Source organism: Mercurialis annua, linkage group LG5, assembly GCF_937616625.2.
Source record: "Mercurialis annua linkage group LG5, ddMerAnnu1.2, whole genome shotgun sequence".
Lineage (NCBI taxonomy): Eukaryota > Viridiplantae > Streptophyta > Magnoliopsida > Malpighiales > Euphorbiaceae > Mercurialis > Mercurialis annua.
The window spans coordinates 1,360,314-1,379,449 of record NC_065574.1 but is presented as its reverse complement, the minus strand read 5'-3'; the positions used below and the strand labels follow the sequence as shown (position 1 = coordinate 1,379,449).

The 19,136-nt window shown below is 33.7% G+C and overlaps 3 protein-coding genes and 1 pseudogene across 4 annotated transcripts; 2 read left to right on the top strand and 2 right to left on the bottom strand.

Moving 5' to 3' along the window:
• Positions 1–1,469: 1,469 nt before the first annotated feature.
• On the top strand, positions 1,470–6,618 carry LOC126682214 (bifunctional dihydrofolate reductase-thymidylate synthase-like). 2 transcript variants are annotated; one of them, XM_050377810.2, is made up of 12 exons: positions 1,470–1,502; positions 2,495–3,015; positions 3,102–3,501; positions 3,625–3,669; positions 3,828–3,893; positions 4,554–4,615; positions 4,709–4,783; positions 4,878–5,043; positions 5,117–5,240; positions 5,369–5,475; positions 5,559–5,746; positions 6,325–6,618. In XM_050377810.2, exons 1-11 carry the CDS (start codon positions 1,485–1,487, stop codon positions 5,667–5,669), a joined length of 1,695 nt encoding a protein of 564 aa, XP_050233767.1. In that variant the 5' UTR covers positions 1,470–1,484; the 3' UTR covers positions 5,670–5,746; positions 6,325–6,618. The 2 variants fall into 2 exon arrangements, with proteins under 2 accessions (XP_050233767.1, XP_050233768.1); XM_050377811.2 differs by lacking the exon at positions 1,470–1,502 and adding an exon at positions 1,716–1,867.
• An 86-nt stretch (positions 6,619–6,704) lies between these two features.
• Positions 6,705–9,122, bottom strand: LOC126682215 (AAA-ATPase At3g50940-like). Its single transcript, XM_050377812.2, has 3 exons — positions 8,506–9,122; positions 7,733–8,323; positions 6,705–7,258 (listed from the first exon to the last, which is right to left on the bottom strand). The coding sequence occupies exons 1-3, from the start codon at positions 8,971–8,973 to the stop codon at positions 6,758–6,760; spliced, it is 1,560 nt and encodes a 519-aa protein (XP_050233769.1). The 5' UTR covers positions 8,974–9,122; the 3' UTR covers positions 6,705–6,757.
• A 542-nt stretch (positions 9,123–9,664) lies between these two features.
• LOC126680657 (abscisic-aldehyde oxidase-like) lies at positions 9,665–14,394 on the top strand (annotated as a pseudogene).
• A 1,550-nt stretch (positions 14,395–15,944) lies between these two features.
• LOC126679975 (uncharacterized) lies at positions 15,945–17,046 on the bottom strand. Its single transcript, XM_050375001.2, has one exon. It carries the CDS (start codon positions 16,741–16,743, stop codon positions 16,060–16,062), a length of 684 nt encoding a protein of 227 aa, XP_050230958.1. The 5' UTR covers positions 16,744–17,046; the 3' UTR covers positions 15,945–16,059.
• Between the last annotated feature and the right edge of the window lie 2,090 nt (positions 17,047–19,136).

Genomic DNA, 19,136 nt, shown 5'->3' with positions numbered 1-19,136 from the left:
GTTGAAGACTAATCATGATGATTTAATCTTTGACTTTAATTTTTTTTTTACTTTATTTGTTTAAATAAAAAACTTTATTATTAATAAGTCTAATTGGGCACTGAATGTGCTATTTTTTTAATTAATTGATAGATGGTAATATTATTTTACACCACTAAATAATGGTCTGATAATAGCTTAATTACCTTAAAATACAATGAAATAATCACATTTACTTTTTTAGATTATAGTATTAAACTTGAACGATGTTATATCGATAGATGCATATTACCGAGTGTACGGGTGGATCCATTTACACCTTCCATTTTGATCTGATAAATAATTTATGGCAAATATAAATATTAAAAAAATTAGTTTATTCAGAGAAAATTAATGAATTCATAAAAAATTGACTTAAATACATAAAAATTCACCAACTTTCGCATGTTTTTGGTATTTAACATAATCTTTTAATTTTGGCATATTTAACATGAAATTTCTAATTTTTACAATTAAGATCACGTGTGTTTTCCTTTTAAAAAATAGAGTCATTTTATATCCGAAATAGTGCCATTTTAATCTAAAACAGTGCCATTATATATCCGAAATGGTGCCGATATCTTTAATTGCAAATTTTTGAAAGTTCATATACTTTTTTGCCAAAATTTAAAGATTATGTTAAATACCAAAAACACGTAAAAGTTAGTGATTTTTAGTGCATTTAAACTTAAAAAATATCACAATTATCATTTGATGTAGTAGTAACTTTTTATCTTTTAACATTTCAATTTATTATAATTTGAAGGCGCATATAATAAATACTATTCAAATAATAAATAATTGTCTAAACATTTAAAATAAAAATGTAGCACTTCTTCCATTTATTTTGAGTTGACAATTTAAATAAAATTACTAATATCAAGAAAGTGTAATGTTATTCATGTATTATATTAGTTGACGTATAAAAAAATATTGTAGAAATCAAAGTTGAGACGACAACAAACTATTGAACTATTTGAAAATGAAGAGCTAAAACGAGGCAAAATATATTTTTGTTCAAAATCACTGAAATTTGTTGTATTTGATCTTTTGTCCAAATTTAAAGGGTAAAATGAACCTTTGTTGGCAAATTTGGTACAACTAAGGCCATTTATATTTTGATAATCAAAGGATATTGGCTAGTTAAATCTATTTAACCTCAAATCAATGATCAATCTAATTAGATTATCTTTTTAAACATCAAATCAAAAATATAAATCAATCTCTCTCAACCGATACAAATTACAAAAGATCAAACCGGTTAAATTGTAAAAAATATACAAATATTTATTTATCAATTATACGGTAGTTATTGGCGCAATGACCAAACAAATTCAAATATTTTGTGATAATTTCAATCTACGGTCGAATCAATAATAAAACCGGTTAAACCATAAACCGACCCAATAAGTTCATTTTTTAAAACACCATAAATTAAAGTTGGTGAAATTCAAAACAAACATTCAATGAATCACTTTACCAAGGTACTACTACTATAAGCCAAATGGATAATTCTTAATACTTGTCGTTAAATACAATTAGAAACTTTAAATTATTTTAAACAAATTTTTTCTGTATACTTTTGGCGGCACTCCGCGTAAAAACCTGCTTTTTAGATTTTTTTTAATGTACTTTTTTTGTTCTTTGTTTTTAATTCACATTTTTTTTTTGAATATATAGCTTCTAAAAATTGGTTCTTCCATTTAATTTTACAATTTTAAATTTCTTTGTGAAGAGAGTTACTGTTGAGTTTCTTCTACATTACACTTACTCTTCCATTTTGATTCCCTCACTCAAAAACCCTAATTTTGTTCTAGTTCTTAAGATTTTAACAGTTACTCTCAGATCGGTTAGTTTATTGCTTTGCATTAGTTTTTTAATTAATTTTTTCCTTGGATTTTGTAAGTTTATATCTGTTTAATTACTCTAATGTGTAGAAATTTTTATTAGTTGTATTTGATTGTGGGTTTTAATTTAGTAGTTGCATTGTATGTTTAATCACTTGTTTGTATTTTAATCACTAAAGATTAAAACTTTATTGAAAAGGAAGAAGATATTAAGTATAAAACAAGGGGGTAATTTATAATTTTGTTGCTTTAGTTTGGTTTAGATATGGGTTTTCTTAATGTTGATGTGAAGTATTAAACTTTTTTATGTGGGTACTTCACTCAATCAACTGTGTTTTCCGTTTCGGAAACGTGTTGGATATTTGGTGTTTCGGACATGAAACTTCAATTTTAACTTGGGAAACCTTAAAATAATGCTGTTTCGCTTTGTCTGTGTCCCCGTGCTACCTAGTTTGCTTTAAGTGTTTTTACTAATATATGGAAAATTAGGATACTTTTTGTGTGTGGTATTATGGTGGTGTTTAGTATTGTTTTTCAAGTCTTATTAGTCTCTGCTTTTTCAGAAGTTATCATTTTGTTGTGTTATCTTTTTTGCATGTTTTAAGAATTTTTGTTTTGATCAATTTCAGGTTCTGCTGCACATCAACAGAAGTTGGGTGTGCAGTTCTAATTCTAGACCAAAAGCTTCGAGTTTGCGTTTTCGGGTTTTGTTTTCAGTCATGGCCGGTGACTCCAAGGCAAATCTTTCCAATGGTAATGCTCATATACAGCAGCCTGATCCTCAAAGAACTTATCAAGTTGTGGTGGCTGCAACTAGGGATATGGGAATTGGTAAGGATGGAAAGCTCCCATGGAAATTACCTTCTGATCTTAAATTTTTTAAGGATATCACTTTAACTACTGCTGATTCTGGGAAAAAGAATGCTGTTATAATGGGTAGAAAAACATGGGAAAGTATTCCACTTCAGTTTCGGCCTCTTCCTGGCCGTCTCAATGTTGTTCTGACTCGTTCTGGTAGTTTTGATATTGCTACTGCTGAGAATGTGGTGAGTTGTGGAAGTTTATCATCTGCTTTGGAATTATTGGCTGCTTCTCCCTATTGCCTCTCAATTGAGAAAGTCTTTATTATAGGTGGTGGTCAAATTTTGAGGTTTGTGATTCTTACTTGATTGTTTAATCTATGATTTGTTCCTTTTTTCGAGTTTTGGTCATTTGTTTTGATTGCATTCAATGCAGAGAAGCTCTCAATGCTCCTGGATGTGATGCTGTCCACAGCACAGAAATTGAGACTAGCTTTGATTGTGATACTTTCATTCCTCCAATTGACTTCTCTGTATTCCAACCCTGGTATTCATCCTTTCCCTTGGTGGAAAATAACATAAGATATTGTTTTGCGTCGTATGTTCGAGTAAGGAGTTCTGCACTTGAAACCCTTGGTCAAAATGATGGTTTGATCTCTGATAGTGCTTCAGAAAACAATAAGTTCGATGTCAAAAAGTTCTCATTCCTTCCTAAGCTGGTTTTTGACAGACACAACGAGTTCTTATATCTGAGACTTGTTCAAGACATCATCTCTGATGGTAATTTGAAGGATGACAGAACTGGAACTGGTACTTTATCGAAATTTGGCTGTCAGGTAATGTGAATCACTTTTTTTTTAATGGTTTCCATTACCCTTGTTTATGAGGCTTTCGTTTTATGAGGCAATTTATTGTTTCAATCACTGATGGACGGCTGCTCTCATCCATTTTATTCACAGATGCGGTTCAACTTGCGCAAAACTTTTCCGCTGCTTACAACAAAAGTATGATGTTTGAGGAACTTGCCTAAGGAAATTTTGTTTTATATTTTTATAGTTTGCTGCCATTTCTGGTTTCATTTTCCTTCCTCTTCTCCTGAAATAATCACTTTATGGCACAATGAAATCTGATTCAATTGGATGTTGCTATCATTTGTTTGTAGAAAATATTCTGGCGTGGGGTTGTGGAAGAACTCCTATGGTTCATTAGTGGCTCGACAAATGCCAAGGTAATGATATAAATTATTTGAACATTTGATTTGTTTTCTTTTATATATGCTGTATGTTTATGATGTCCTTTGATGATGGCATGGGGAAATGAGTCATTTACCATTTGAAATTTGTCTGTTTTTTTAAAAGAGTAGTATAAGAAGTAGTTGATGTACTATTATTTCCTCCCCCAACTAGAACTGTAGCACCGGACTTGCTTGTTTGCTACTTAAAAGACGTAATATTGTCCCCTCTGGATTAGTCCCTTCATGAGTTATTTGAATATTATTCAGTAGTCTTACTTCTTCTACAAATTTGAGATGCATAGTGCTGCAGAGTTTCTTTGGTTTGTACCAGACTAGGTTGAGTTATTTTTTATTTGCTCGTATAAAGAGACCATTGAGTCTAGATTATCCTTAGCACATGTACTAAAGGTGGGAGTACAAGTTCATGATATTATGATGTTCTTCCTATTGTTTTTATTGTTTTCTTATCCTGCAAAATATAATCTGAGTGCCCATGCTTTTGCCATCAATACTTTGTTTTGTCAAATGACGACATCTGGTTTGTATCAGATGTTCAGATGTCTACATTTTTCCCTTGGGGGTTACCTTATCTGGTTCATATAGATACAAGAGTACTTTCATTATGAGTTGCTTTTCTATATTTTGTTCTCGCAGGTTCTTCAGGAAAAGGGCATTCATATTTGGGATGGCAATGCATCTAGAGATTATCTCGATAGGCATGTTATAATAAATATATGTTCGCTTTTCACCGAGTTAAATGATTATTTTCATGAAGATCCTTTTTTGATGTTTACTATTTGCTATTTCAGTATTGGGTTAAAGGACAGAGAGGAGGGTGACCTGGGACCTGTTTATGGATTTCAGTGGAGACATTTTGGTGCTAGGTCTTGAATTGCTCCTTCATATTATACTAAATGGAGGTTATAGTTATGGGTTTTACCTTCATTTCAATTTCTTTTTTTGTCTTCCGCTGTTCAGGTATACTGACATGCATGCTGACTACACTGGCCAAGGATTTGATCAGTTGTTAGATGTTATTAACAAGATTAAGAAAAATCCAGATGATCGTCGAATTATTCTTTCAGCTTGGAATCCTTCTGATTTAAAGTTGATGGCACTACCTCCATGCCACATGTTTGCTCAGGTTAATAGCAAATTTATTGTTCTGTTAATAAATTCTTTTCTCTTATATATTAATCTGAATATTAATATTGCAGTTCTATGTAGCCAATGGGGAGTTATCATGTCAAATGTATCAGCGATCTGCTGACATGGGCTTGGGTGTGCCATTCAACATTGCATCATATAGTCTCTTGACATGCATGATCGCTCATGTTTGTGGTATGCACTGTCTTGAAAAAATATTTATGAACTTCTTGTGCTAGTTGATAGGGTGTATCGATTAATATTTTATTGATTAAAAGATGTCCCAAAAACATGTCCTAATTAAAATCTTTTGTTTCGTACAGATCTCATCCCGGGTGATTTTATTCATGTGATTGGGGACGCTCATGTATATAACACTCATGTCAGGGCTCTTGAAGAGCAGCTTCAGAAGCTGCCAAAACCTTTTCCAGTTAGTATATTATTTTGTAGGTTCAAGTTTCCTATATTGCTTCTGTTATTCTATCATAATCTCTTACAAGCACTTTCATGCAGATTTTGAAGATTAATCCAGAGAAGAAGAACATAGATTCTTTTGTGGCAGCTGATTTCAAACTCATCGGATATGATCCTCACCAGAAAATTGAAATGAAAATGGCCGTGTAGAGCTTCTTAGTAGTTAACAAAGTTGGACACACTTTGGACCGCCCCTAGGCAATAGTTTTCTTGTAGTTTTGAGTCAGGTATGTGTTTCTGTAGCAACTTACTGTTATATCTAGTGATGATATATTAATTATATTAATCACAAATCAATTATTCTATTAATAGCAATTAGCAACAACTTATGAACAAGTGATTCAACTCGTAGTAATTCCCTTACTTCCAGCTCTTTCAGATGCCTTTCTCCTTTTGTATATTTTAGTCCTGATTTATGCAAATATCAATTCCCTACAAAAATTAGATCAAATAAATCTCATTCTAGAAGAAAACCCTTTCAACTAATTAAAAGCAAGCCTAAAATTATTGAAGTTCAAACTAGCACACATCAATATTTCAATATAATTATGTAATGCAGATTTCCATACTTAAAAGCACTCGCTAATCCTACAAATTGTTCACAAATCCTACTTAACATTGTAGAAATTGTGCGAGCTTCTATAGGGTGTTGGCTTTACATCATCTTGCATGATAGAGTGTATATGTTACTTCAGATTAATTTTTTTTTTTTTTAATGAATAGATCTTTAAGATACTGGTATGTGCTTCAATCCGTAGTAATCAGGCGTGTTATGATGACGCTTTGATGTTCTCTAATGTTTCAGGCACAACTATGGCAGGGCTTACCTTGACTGAGTGTTTAACAGCTGAAAATAAACTTTTGTTAGTCGGATATACGGCAAGCTTTTCTCTTTTAGTAAGAATCCTCTAGTCCCACGGTTTTGGTGGTACTAAGGTGATTTAGTTTATCTGTATCTCTATCTTCACAATTTTAATTTATACCCTGTGAAACAGGTATATTACTGAACTATAACATATTATTAAGTCTACTGTTTTAGTAATGGATTGGAATGTGGATTATTTTTCATTGGTCATTAATTTCATGGATTGTTATTGCAGTTCAGTATAGACACTTGAAAATGAAGAACTGAACTTAGTTTAAACGAGCTCCATGAAAATGAACTAAAATGGGACGAACTACCTAATACCATGCTTTGTTTCACTTAATATATATATTTTTGATACTTAATATTTCTTCTAATTGCTTTCTTTCTCCATTTGATCGGTCTTTTGCGATGTATCCGCTTCTGATCTTTCTGACTCTTCCTTCATTTTAGTAGCTGTTCTTTCATCACTCTGTGTCTTCCTTTTTGTGACCGTCTTCTTCTTTGCCTTATCTTCTTCAGCCTTCTTGTGCTCTAGGAACTCAATGAGCCCTCCAAAAGCAATCTCAGGTTCCTCATTTTGCATCAGTTGCTCACCTATTTCTGCAGGAGTTGCCTTTGTTATCTTTATCAGCTCCTCAATCCTTTCGAAAGACGGGTGCTCTGTGACTCCCGAGTAGTTGGATGCCAGAATCTTGAATCCATACGGGGTACAATAAGACATGTGAATATGCATGTCCATTCGACCTGGGCGTAACAGTGCTGGGTCAAGCTTTTCTTTGTGATTGGTAGTGAAAATTATGATTCTTTCATCTCCACAGCTCGACCACAATCCGTCCATGAAGTTTAGCAGCCCTGATAGAGTCATCTGAGGCTGAAATGAACACAAACTAGCGGTGTTAAGTTAACCTAACACATTTGCAGATAGAACTCGAACAATGCCGTAATGTTTTAGCTGATCGCATATCATAATCCCAAGTTATTCATGCAGATCAAGGAACATAAATTAGGATAGCTGCAATGTCAATCTAACCTTGCATGAAATACAGACGTTGAAATGATATTTTCCATACGAGTAGGCCATAAGTTTAAAGTCTCGGAGTTTAAGAATGCCGAAACATAGGACTCGATAAGTTTTCGTGCAATATAGAATCTCACGAAATGCTTTTAAAAGAATTTGTTATCAAGCACTATCAACATGTTATGTAGCTCAGACACAGATACGGAAATTTAGATACTTGGACACCATAAAACAATGTTATTTAAGGTTTTTTTATATTAGAAACGAAGTTTGTGTTTTAAACGCCGGAAATAAATGAAGTCCCTGTTATTTAGTCGACGTGAATACCTGCTTTTCCGAAGGAGCAGGACCTTGATTCAGACGATGAGGAACAGGAATAACTCTTGATTCTACACTCCTATTCTGCAACTGAATTGAGCAATCAATGTCTTCAACGACAAGTATCGACTTATTTCCGGTCGAAATCAACAACTTCCTCAGATCAGAATTAACCTTAAGATCAGTCAGCTCCAAATCATATATATCAAACTTTAGATGATTAGCAATTGCAGCAATCAAACTCGATTTCCCAGTCCCGGGCGGTCCATACAACAAATACCCCCGTTTCCAAGCCTTACCAACTCTCTTATAATAATCCCTCCTCTTCACAAACTTATCAAGATCCTTAATGATCATATCCTTCAACTCCATATCCATTGCTAATATATCAAAAGTTGCAGGGTGGTCGAAATTCGCCGGTTGCCATACATTTCCTCTCCGAACCATCGCCATATCTTGCCTCAACGTAAAAATCTTCAATTTCTTTTTCTCAGCTCTAATTTCTTTAGATTTTTGAATCACATTCTTTATATAATCATCAAGAACCATGTCCTTGTGCTTCCTGTGAAAACTCAATTCAAAATATTTATGTTCGGTTACCTGCATGGACCATAAATTTTTTATAAGATGGACAAGACCGGAAGTGCATAAAGTAGGTAAAATTGGCAAAATATAAATTTTCCGGTTAATTCGCCCGACCTGGTTTTTTCCTCACCCTAGACATATTATAAAATTTTAATATATTAATAACATAAGCTCTTTCTAGATCCGCCTCTGGTTACCTGGTTAGAACTACTCGAGCCCGGAACATGATTTGCACGTACTTCTCTCGATACCAACTTCCATTTCAATGTGATTCCTCTGAACGTATCAAAGATTTCTTGATTTTTATCTAAAGAAACCGAGACTTTACTTTCCGATAAACTCGGCAGTGAAATCTTGAGCCGGTTCGTGTTCGGAGAAATAATGGGCTCAAGATAAAGCTCTGCAGCTTTAAAAAGATGGCTATGGTTCAAGCTATCGTATTCTTGGATAACTAGGGTTAGGGTTGACGAGAAAAACTGCACAAAATTGTTGAGTTTGTAGTAAATATAGTTACGTAGCTCCGTTGGCAGACAGTCCCTGGCGACGGTGCGGATGACCATGACCGTGGCCGCGGTGGAGGCGGCGGCGGCGACGATTGCTTTGGTGGTGGACGGCATATCCTTGGCGACGGTGAGGATCTTCATGATCTTTGTGTTGTAGTGCATTATGGTAGGTTACTATTTTTTTTAGTTGAGGCTTTAGAGTGTGAATTAAGGAAGGGTATAAATGGAGAAAAATTCGGAGTTGGAAGTGAAAAAAATTTGAAAAATTTTCGTGATCAAATCTTATATATCTTTAAAGGACGAAATTGCACGTAAATAGAACTCTGTATAGGAAAGTCTGTAAATTTACAGAGTTCTATTACCCTATTATCAGCTTCTTTTGCCTCTATCGGGTAGGAGAAATTCTTGGGTAGAGATTATCAAGTGAATTTACTGCATGCGATTTTTTTTTTTACTTTGGAAAAAGTTACGTAAATTATCTCAAGTTTTCATATATTTTCCTTATATTTTTTAAATTTAAAATTAAAGTCCTACGTGCTAACTTTACCATAGCTCTGCCTTGTTTTGTTTACTACCATAATAAGGGTTTTATGTGATATAAATTAGGGCTGGCGACCTAGTGACCAAATACACCAAATCAAAAAAAATCTTATTAAAAATCTTTCTTAAGTAGGGAATTTTTTCCCTTTTATAGTTTTAATTCTTCTCTATTAAGTAATCGATAATTCAGTCACAAATAAAGAAAAGGAGAGTCAATGAAAAACTAGGGAAATCGACGAGATTTTTCTAGTAAAAACCTGTGACGAGATCATATTTGCGAAACCATATCATCTTGGTAGTAGAAGTGGTTGTCATGGCTGATCAGAACCAATTGTTAACCAAAGTCGAAGGTTTAGAACGGAAAATGGTGGAATTGAGTCAGGATATTCGCGAAATAAGCGAGAGCGTCAAAGCAATACAACGCATGATGGAATTACAGAATAGTAAGGCCGAGTCAGGGTGCAATATACAAGAGGCGGATCGGAACAAAAGACGGAAGCAAGCAGCAGCGGTGGACGTGGATGCGGAATTTCTCTTAGATGTGAGGACGTGGAATGCAGAAGGGGGTCGGATTGAACGCCATTATTACACTGCTAAGGTGAGCAACACATCATCTTCTCTTTCACCCCGTAAATTGTGTACGGTGCCTCAACATTTTGCCAATTATGGCATTTCTGCTGTGGTGGGTTCATTCATATACCATATGGGAGGCTCTTATTCAGCTGAAGACCTTACATCGGAGGTTTATCGTTGGAACATTCGTTATCCTCATGAGGGGTGGCAAAGCGTCCGTTCCATGAACACCGAACGCCGTGAGTTTTATGCTGCGTCACTGGCCGGAAGAATTTATGTTTTTGGAGGCAATAACTCTGAAGGTGCACCCATGGGCGAGGTTTACAATCCATCTACTGACACTTGGACCATCTTCCCGGATCCTCCACCTGGATGCTCCCCCGCCGGCATCCGCATATACCCTTCTTCTCCGGACAGCCACTTCATCATGGTAGAAACTGCTATTGGCCTTGTTGCTTTCCACGCCGAGTCTCTGTCCTGGTCACTCCCCCCTGTCCCCATCGAGGGTCATGATGTCGATGTCGGTTTCTCGGCTATGTTCATGGGTGATTCCATTTATTCTTTCCATTACCGTGGCTGTTGTGTATCAGACCTTGTGGCCGTGCAGTTGGAATTGTGGGGCTCCTATCGAGTTCTTAACAGATTTCAGGTCACGACTGGGACTATGGTGTCTCAGAGTTCTATATACTTTTTAGTTCCTTTGATTAATAGGAAGATCTGCTTGGTCCGAAAAGCTGATTTTCGCGGGACTTGCTGGGATGCCTGTGACACTTACACGCTGCAACTCTTCCAAGTCGTCGCCCCTGAGCGCAGCGGTAAACTCGAGTTTTCTGCTACTTTTACAATCGAGGAATGTAACGCTCTCGTGAATGTGCTTCCTCTCTATGAAGTTTAAACGAAACTAAAATTAAAGATTTGCAGCAACAGTCTACTTCGAGGAATTGTAATGCTTTGCTCCCAGGTGCCACTGTGATGTTTTGCAAGAAACCTCAAGCCTTGTTATTTTCAGGAATTATTACTTTACTTGTCAGTGTTATGCTTATTATTTCACTGTTTTGAACTGCTTCTGTTTACTATCTTTCATGTGATCTTTACTATAGTTCGCTATCTTTTATGTGAGTGTTTATGGTTCTTTTTTTTAGTTATCTATGATGTTTAGTTGATCAATTTTTTTATTATAATGCGATTTCGAAAGATACTGTAAACTTCAGAATTGTATGATCTTCAACATGGCATAATAGTATGCTATTTATCATCTTCAGAATTTTATGTTGACAAATTTAAAAATCATAGTTTTATAAGACACTGATTTTCTTTCGGGAATTTATTCAAACACATGCATTAGCTTCATCTATGTGACGTGCCCTACAATACCCGTTAATCAAAGCACTGCAAGTCACAACATCAGGTTTGACATGATTTTCACTCATGTAAGACCACACCAGCAATGCCTCTGCAAAATTCTCTTTTTTTGAAAACCCGTCTATAATATTCGTGAAAGTCATCAAGTCCGGTGCAAAGCTCAAAAATGAAGAGTTTTGGGATTAGTTGCTCAAAAAAGCATAAATTGGATTAGATGACCCCGAGTCAGGGGGTGCTTTGTTCTAAACTCATGACCTATTGCATTATTTTCATTGAAGAAATTTGAATAAGGCAGAATTTGTGACACTTAACTTTATTAAACTTGATAAGTGTATGAAAAATTAACCTAACAAAACAATTTCACTTCCCATGAAAATCTGCAAGTGTATCATCCTTAGACAAATGCAATTCAATTAAGCTTAAATCTATTGAAAAGAAGCTAAAAAGCATAATTGGGGAAAAATAATAGCCTTACAGCTTCAGGTATTGATCCTAGCTGGCATATTTCCAGATTGGAGCTCAATGATTCCAATAACTCTAGTTGGTGCCCTGAAAAAGTATAATTGGGGAACTTTATCTTTTGATATCAAAGTATGCAAAGCAAATCTTCCGAGTAGAACACCAATGCGCGGCCCCGGACAAGTGCAAGCTACATTTATAGCAGAAGCCGTAATTGAACAAGTCGCGTCTTATCTTTCGATGAATGTAGATGTTGTAAGAGCCGTAAATCTCCATACATATGATACTCTGAAGTTATTCTACGGGGATCATTGCGCTGGAGAGTCTCCGGAGTATACTTTGATTCCGATATGGGATAAACTAGCAATAACTTCAAGGTTAAACGAAAGAACTGAGATGGTAAACGAGTTTAATAGTCGCAGCGTGTGGAAGAAGCGTGGGATTTCTCGAGTTCCGCTCATACACGAGGTGATGCTGAGTCCATTTGCAGGGAAAGTAGGAGATTTAAGTGATGGATCTATTGTAGTTGAAGTTGGAGGAATAGAGGTAGGCCAAGGATTGTGAACAAAGGTGAAACAAATGGTTGCATTTACTTTAAGTTCAATTAAATTTAATGGAGCAGAAGACATGTTAGATAAAGTAAGAGTAGTACAAACAGATACTTTGAGTTTAATTCAAGGTGGAATAACTGGTGACAGTACTACATCTGAGTCAAGCTGTGAAGCAGTTAGACTTTGCTGTAATATTTTGGTTGAGAGGCTTACACAACTGAATGAGAAGTTGAAATTGCAAGTTGGTTCTGTATCTTGGGAGCTGCTTATTCACCAGGTAAACATAAATGTACATCTTTAATCTAAGTTACATGGAAACGGAAATGATCATACGGGAAACTCTGCAACAACAAAACAGCGGAACAATGTTTTTTTATGAGAATAAGTTATAAATATAAAGTATTTATGTTTCAGAAGTATTTCAAGAAACAAAAACGAAATGCTGAAATGTATGACTTGATCCACAAGCTTCCCTGCAATGCAGTCTAAAATTGAAGAATAACAATAGTTTTTTCTATTTGCAGGCCTATTCTGAATCTGTAAATTTATCAGCAAGTTCTTTGTTTGTTCCTGACTCCGCGTCGTTGCATTACTTAAATTACGGAGCTGCAGTGAGCGAGGCAAGTTTGTTAATATAATCCAAAATTTATATTAAACTATGTTAAGTATGTACTCAATATGAAGCCAGGGTGATACAGGTTGAGATAGACATTCTGACAGGAGAAACAACAATTCTGAGATCCGATATTTTATACGACTGCGGAAAAAGTCTCAATCCTGCTGTGGATTTAGGACAGGTTAGATTGCTTTTTTCTTTGACTGTAATCTATGCTTTAAGGATGCAAGTATTCGGATTCGATCAAATTCTATCTTTTTATGTCGAAGATTGAAGGAGCTTTTGTCCAAGGAATTGGATTTTTCATGCTTGAAGAATACACAACAAACTCACAAGGAATGATAGTTCAGGATGGTACATGGAATTACAAGATTCCTACCATAGACACCATTCCGAAACACTTCAATGTCGAAATACTTAATAGCGGACACCACCAAAAACGTGTTCTCTCTTCGAAAGGTATTCTATAATATACACTTACATGCTATCTATGCTTTAAGGATGCAAGTATTCGGATTCGATCAAATTCTATCTTTTTATGTCGAAGATTGAAGGAGCTTTTGTCCAAGGAATTGGATTTTTCATGCTTGAAGAATACACAACAAACTCACAAGGAATGATAGTTCAGGATGGTACATGGAATTACAAGATTCCTACCATAGACACCATTCCGAAACACTTCAATGTCGAAATACTTAATAGCGGACACCACCAAAAACGTGTTCTCTCTTCGAAAGGTATTCTATAATATACACTTACATGCTATCTATGCTTTAAGGATGCAAGTATTCGGATTCGATCAAATTCTATCTTTTTATGTCGAAGATTGAAGGAGCTTTTGTCCAAGGAATTGGATTTTTCATGCTTGAAGAATACACAACAAACTCACAAGGAATGATAGTTCAGGATGGTACATGGAATTACAAGATTCCTACCATAGACACCATTCCGAAACACTTCAATGTCGAAATACTTAATAGCGGACACCACCAAAAACGTGTTCTCTCTTCGAAAGGTATTCTATAATATACACTTACATGCTATGTTGCACGGAAATTTCTCGAGTCTTGATTTTTTATTCTTTTTTAGAAACGCGTCTACTATATGATCAGAAACTCTATATTTTCAACATATTCCTAGAAAAAATATTGTTTTACGGGCAACTTCCGTTTCAGCGTTTTCAATTCCGCGATTTTATGTTCTTTGTGCAGCTTCCGGTGAGCCACCATTGCTCCTGGCAGCTTCGGTTCACTGTGCTACGAGAGCTGGAATTAAAGATGCTCGACGACAGCTTCATTTGTGGGGTTGTGTAGATGATTTTGATCCGATATTTCAGTTGCCAGTCCCTGCCACCATGCCTGTTGTCAAGGAGAAATGTGGGCTGGATAGTGTAGAGAGGTACTTGCTATGGAAAATGAGGAATAAATTAACTTAACTTAAATTAATTAAGTTGGTCTTTATTTTGCTTGATCCTTAATAAATATTTTACATTTAAGTAGTCCTTTAACTATTTATTGTGTGCACTCGCAGTCCTTTTTTGCATGAAACGTCACTGTTCATGCAAATCAAAGCGACGATATTTTTTGTAATTCCGTCTACATAAGGACCACATGAGTAAAACACATATAGTTAAGGGACTATTTAATTAATTATCGACTAAATAAAATGAAAGTTAATAGTATAAGAATTTTGTAATGAATTTAGCCAAAATATTCAAATTATTAACTATAGTCTGTAGCTTAACCGAGCTAACCAAAATCAAATCAAATTAAAATTTTGCTTCGGTTCGACTAGCTAGCGATGATGGATTCTCCGAGTTAGTTTTACTAAACCTTCTCGAATTTTATGATTCGGCGTTTTATTTTTATTTTTATTTTTGAAAAAACTTACAAAATTTCAAAATTATTTATTTACGACATATCAAAACACAACATAATCTTAATTATTTTTTTAATTTTTTATTTGCCATTTCGGTATTTCCGTTTCCGTGCTATATAGAAGGGAAAAAGATGCTCCTAAATGGGGCAATTATCAATCATTATTCTTTTGCATGGAAGGCCTCACCAGTCAAAACACAAACACCTTTATATTTTGTTACTTTTGTTTTCTTTTTGGTGTTTTAATTCAAAACAAAAAATGAGTAGATGATGACCCAGTAGGCAATTCTGGAATCAAAGCATAATATGATTTATTTACAGCACAGAATTTTAGAATACAATTCCAAATAATTTGCCATATCTAACTCCCATGTTCTATAAATTCCTTTATCTGTATAGACTCCATATCCAGCAAATCTATTCTCTTTGAAATTTGATTACCAATAGTTTTCCATCAGCATCTTTCTCACATTTCTTGGATAATTCATGTACAATGCATGCATAAAATATCAACAAACATTGAATTTGCCTTTCGAATTTGATACAAAAATATCCAATAAGACTAGCCTCATGTTTTGGGAAAAAATATATTTAAACTGCGCATTTTGACTCGTTTTACCTCCTTAGATAAGTTGGTAAAAAAATTAGCACTTGGCCTTATATTAAGTTTGGCAAAAATAATTAGCGCATGGCAAAAAATTATCACATGAAAGAGTAAAACGAGTCATAATATTAAATTTGGGGAATTTTTTATAGTCACGAGTTTGGCCTTATTTGATATATTTTGCATTAGAGAAAAAATGAACATTTATGATAGGTCAAAATTACTGATTTCCCCCTAATCTTTAAGAACTCACTATTTACTCCTAGTATTTTTGTTGCATTTAAAGGAAACACCTTACAATAGATTTCAGTTATCTAATACCTAAAAGAATCAAAAACATAATAATCTTAAAAATTTAGAAAGAAAATAGTGATTTTGATCTAATATGAGGACACTAGAGATCTTGGCATAGTAATTATCTCTATTATTTTTGGAGTATCAGAAATTTTTATTGGCTGTCAGGATTTGTAAAATTTCTTGCACTATGAACTCATAGACAATATGACTACTGAGCTAAAAAAAAGAAAAATAAAAACTTCAAACACTTGGTGTAAGAAGAAAAATAGAATAATCTACAACATTGCATTAACTATATGGCAATGTACAGAACACACCAATACTACAAAAGTTGAGTTTAACAAAAAAAATACAAGAGATTGAATTTATCTACACAGAATTTTCTTCATCTCTTCTAATCCTCTTCTGTCTTGCAATGAAATCCTCGACGGCGCTCCGAAATTCTTCATTGCTCATGTTATCTTCGGGATACGGAATTTTCATCCATACTTCACTACTATCAACAATTTCCCTGCAATTCTCCGACGCTATGCGCCTCAATTCTCTGCATGATTTGTTCCGACTAGCTTGTTCGAGTTTTTCGGATTGACTTCTTTGATAATTCTTGATTTCCAAAGATGCGCAAGTTTTTTCAGGAACTATTTGCTGCACATAAGTCCTCTGTTTTTTTCCTCTGTTTTCATCTTCGTATCGGTGCATCACCTGACTCTTTTCGCTATTCTGAACAAATTCTTCGTAGAAATCGGTTCTTGAATTCTCTCCATTGGAATCTTGACCGGAAAAATGACCTGATTTCACAAAAAGAATGACGACTATCGCGTTTCCGAGGATGAAAATAAAGCGAGGGCTTACGAGAAAAACCGTTAAGTCCTTGAAGTATTCGCCCGAGTTCTTGACAGCAACCGGTAGTTTAACAGAAAACCTAGAAACCAAAGCAAGAACAAGGCATATTTCAATGAACCTGAAAAAGGTCGCAATCTTTTGAATCTGGCGATGCTTCTTGATCGCGTTTGCCTTCTCGAGTTTGATGTTGCTGATATGGAACGAATCCATTTTCTTTAAGGAAATGGAAGATTTGATGAATTCGTAAAGATGGTGAAGAAGGTATAGGATTTCGGGTTCTCACTCGAAAGAAGATTCGTCAAGAATAAAAGCATTAGTAGCAGCCATCTCCCTGAGCTTCGAAAAATTTGATACTAACATAATTAATAATTTGCTCCAGATGAACAAATATAAGTATTAGAAAAGGCGAAATAGGTTAAAAACAGAGCAAAACAGAGTAAAACAGAGGAGCCTCTGTTTTTTTCTCTAGTTTAGCTTATGCACTAGAAAATGATGCTATTGTTGTTGAAAACTTTAAGTTGTGTAGGTTGCTATTTATAGATAGTGAAAAATATTACATTATTTTAAATTATTTCATAATTTATTTTAATTTAATTTTTAAAATTTTAAAATGTTTTGAAAAAGGAGTATTACATTCCATCCTTTAGCTTTATGAAAAATGTGCAAGTTGCTAGATTTTGCAAGCATTATTGTTCCTCTATTTAATCCTGCCTTATTCCCACACACCATACCTAAATTATATTCACCAAACAATATTTTTCCATCAAGTGTCAAGCAGATTGAGTTCACAAGTAGATTAGATTAAACAATAATAAATTATGTTTTTCTAATTCATTTAACACCAACATCAAAAAATAAAAAGCAAGCATGTTTAGCCTTTCTGTGGGGTATTATTCCATAATTATATACCTAATTCTTTTGGAATATGGTTATTGAAGAGTGTAGAAATCAATTATCTATGTTCTTAGCTATATCCATATCCTAACTACATTCTTTATCAATAACTCTACTTCCAAAAGAAAAAAACTAGATCCATTTCCTAACTACATCCTGTATCAATTTATTATAGTTATTTTTAAATTAATTTTGATAAAATTGGATATAAAAAATTATTATTATTTATATAGTCTTTGTAGATACAACTTCAGAAATATCCAATTGGCACCTTTTTAGAGTTAAATAAAATCATAAGCAATAACTAATAATAATTAAATTAACGCAAAAAATCTGATATAAATAAAAGAAAATGGCGATTTATATATGTATTTTCTAAAGAACAATGTATATGAATGTAAAGTGTTTGATAACACCATTAATTTTGTAAATTTGTGAAATACTTTTACTTTTTTTGAGTAAAATGTTGGAATATAGAAATCAAGATATGCACATGAGCATTTCAACTAGGTTAACACCCTCTTAGTGTTTACATCACGCTTCTATAATCCATATTATAAATATATTGATTGAAATTTTTTCTGAACGCATGTACTTATAGCATCATCAGAGATTAATGAATTTTATTATTGTCAAAATAATCTTGTAAATCTATTTCTATCATCCCAAATGATTACTTGTTCTTTAGCGATCAAAACATGTATATAATTTTACAAACTATATAAATGCATCAAACACAAAATAAAATCTTAAAGTTTTTTAATTCAATAAAAATTTAAATCAATAACAATTCATTAAGACGGAACAATCATTTACAACTTATGATTCATCATATCTAGATTAATATATTTAAGTCACAATGATATATGATCTATAAACAAAAGATAAAGAGAATTATTTTTATGATAATTTTTCAATTTTTATTCTTTAATTATGAATAAATTGTAATTGTTTTTCGTTTATGTGCATAGAGAGAAAACTCCGAAACGAGGGTTTTTAAACAAACATGTCTTCATGAAAATTGTAGATTTAGGGTTTACCTAATTGCGAGCTTTGAAATCACTAGATAATATTTTACATAACGCACGAGATACGACTAGCTTAGTATAAATATATGTTTACATCTTATTACTGAAAAGACTATCAAATTTATCAATATTATTTACATGCCATATAATTCAAACTTATGTGATAATATTTTTAATGATGTTTTAAGTATTATTTAAAATTGATATGTTATTAGATTATACGTGGACGAGCATGAGTAAGAAATATATAAAAAAAAATAAAGTGCAGGGTAATAAAGGCAGTGGCATTGAGCCATTTAACCTATTTCTTCCATACTAAGAAAATGCCACGTAATAACCAACTTTTATTTATGCAATTTAATATTTACTTTTATTAAGTCCCCACCAAACAATAATGGAGCTTCTGGTCTTTCACTGTAACCCTAATTTTCATGTCACGTGTCACATTATTGTCCTCATTTGCTGTTTAAGCCGTATAATCGTATCCAACTCCCTCCACATTGGGAGCAATCCAACAATTTTAAAAATTGTCCCTAGTAAATTTTAAAATATATAATCCACTTACTATATCTCTCAAATTTGCATGGAAATTTAAAATTAATGGACTGCTTTTGTATGGTATTATAAATCCTATAAAAAGTAAAAAAAATTAAGAAACCTAAAGGAAAATAAACAAATTAT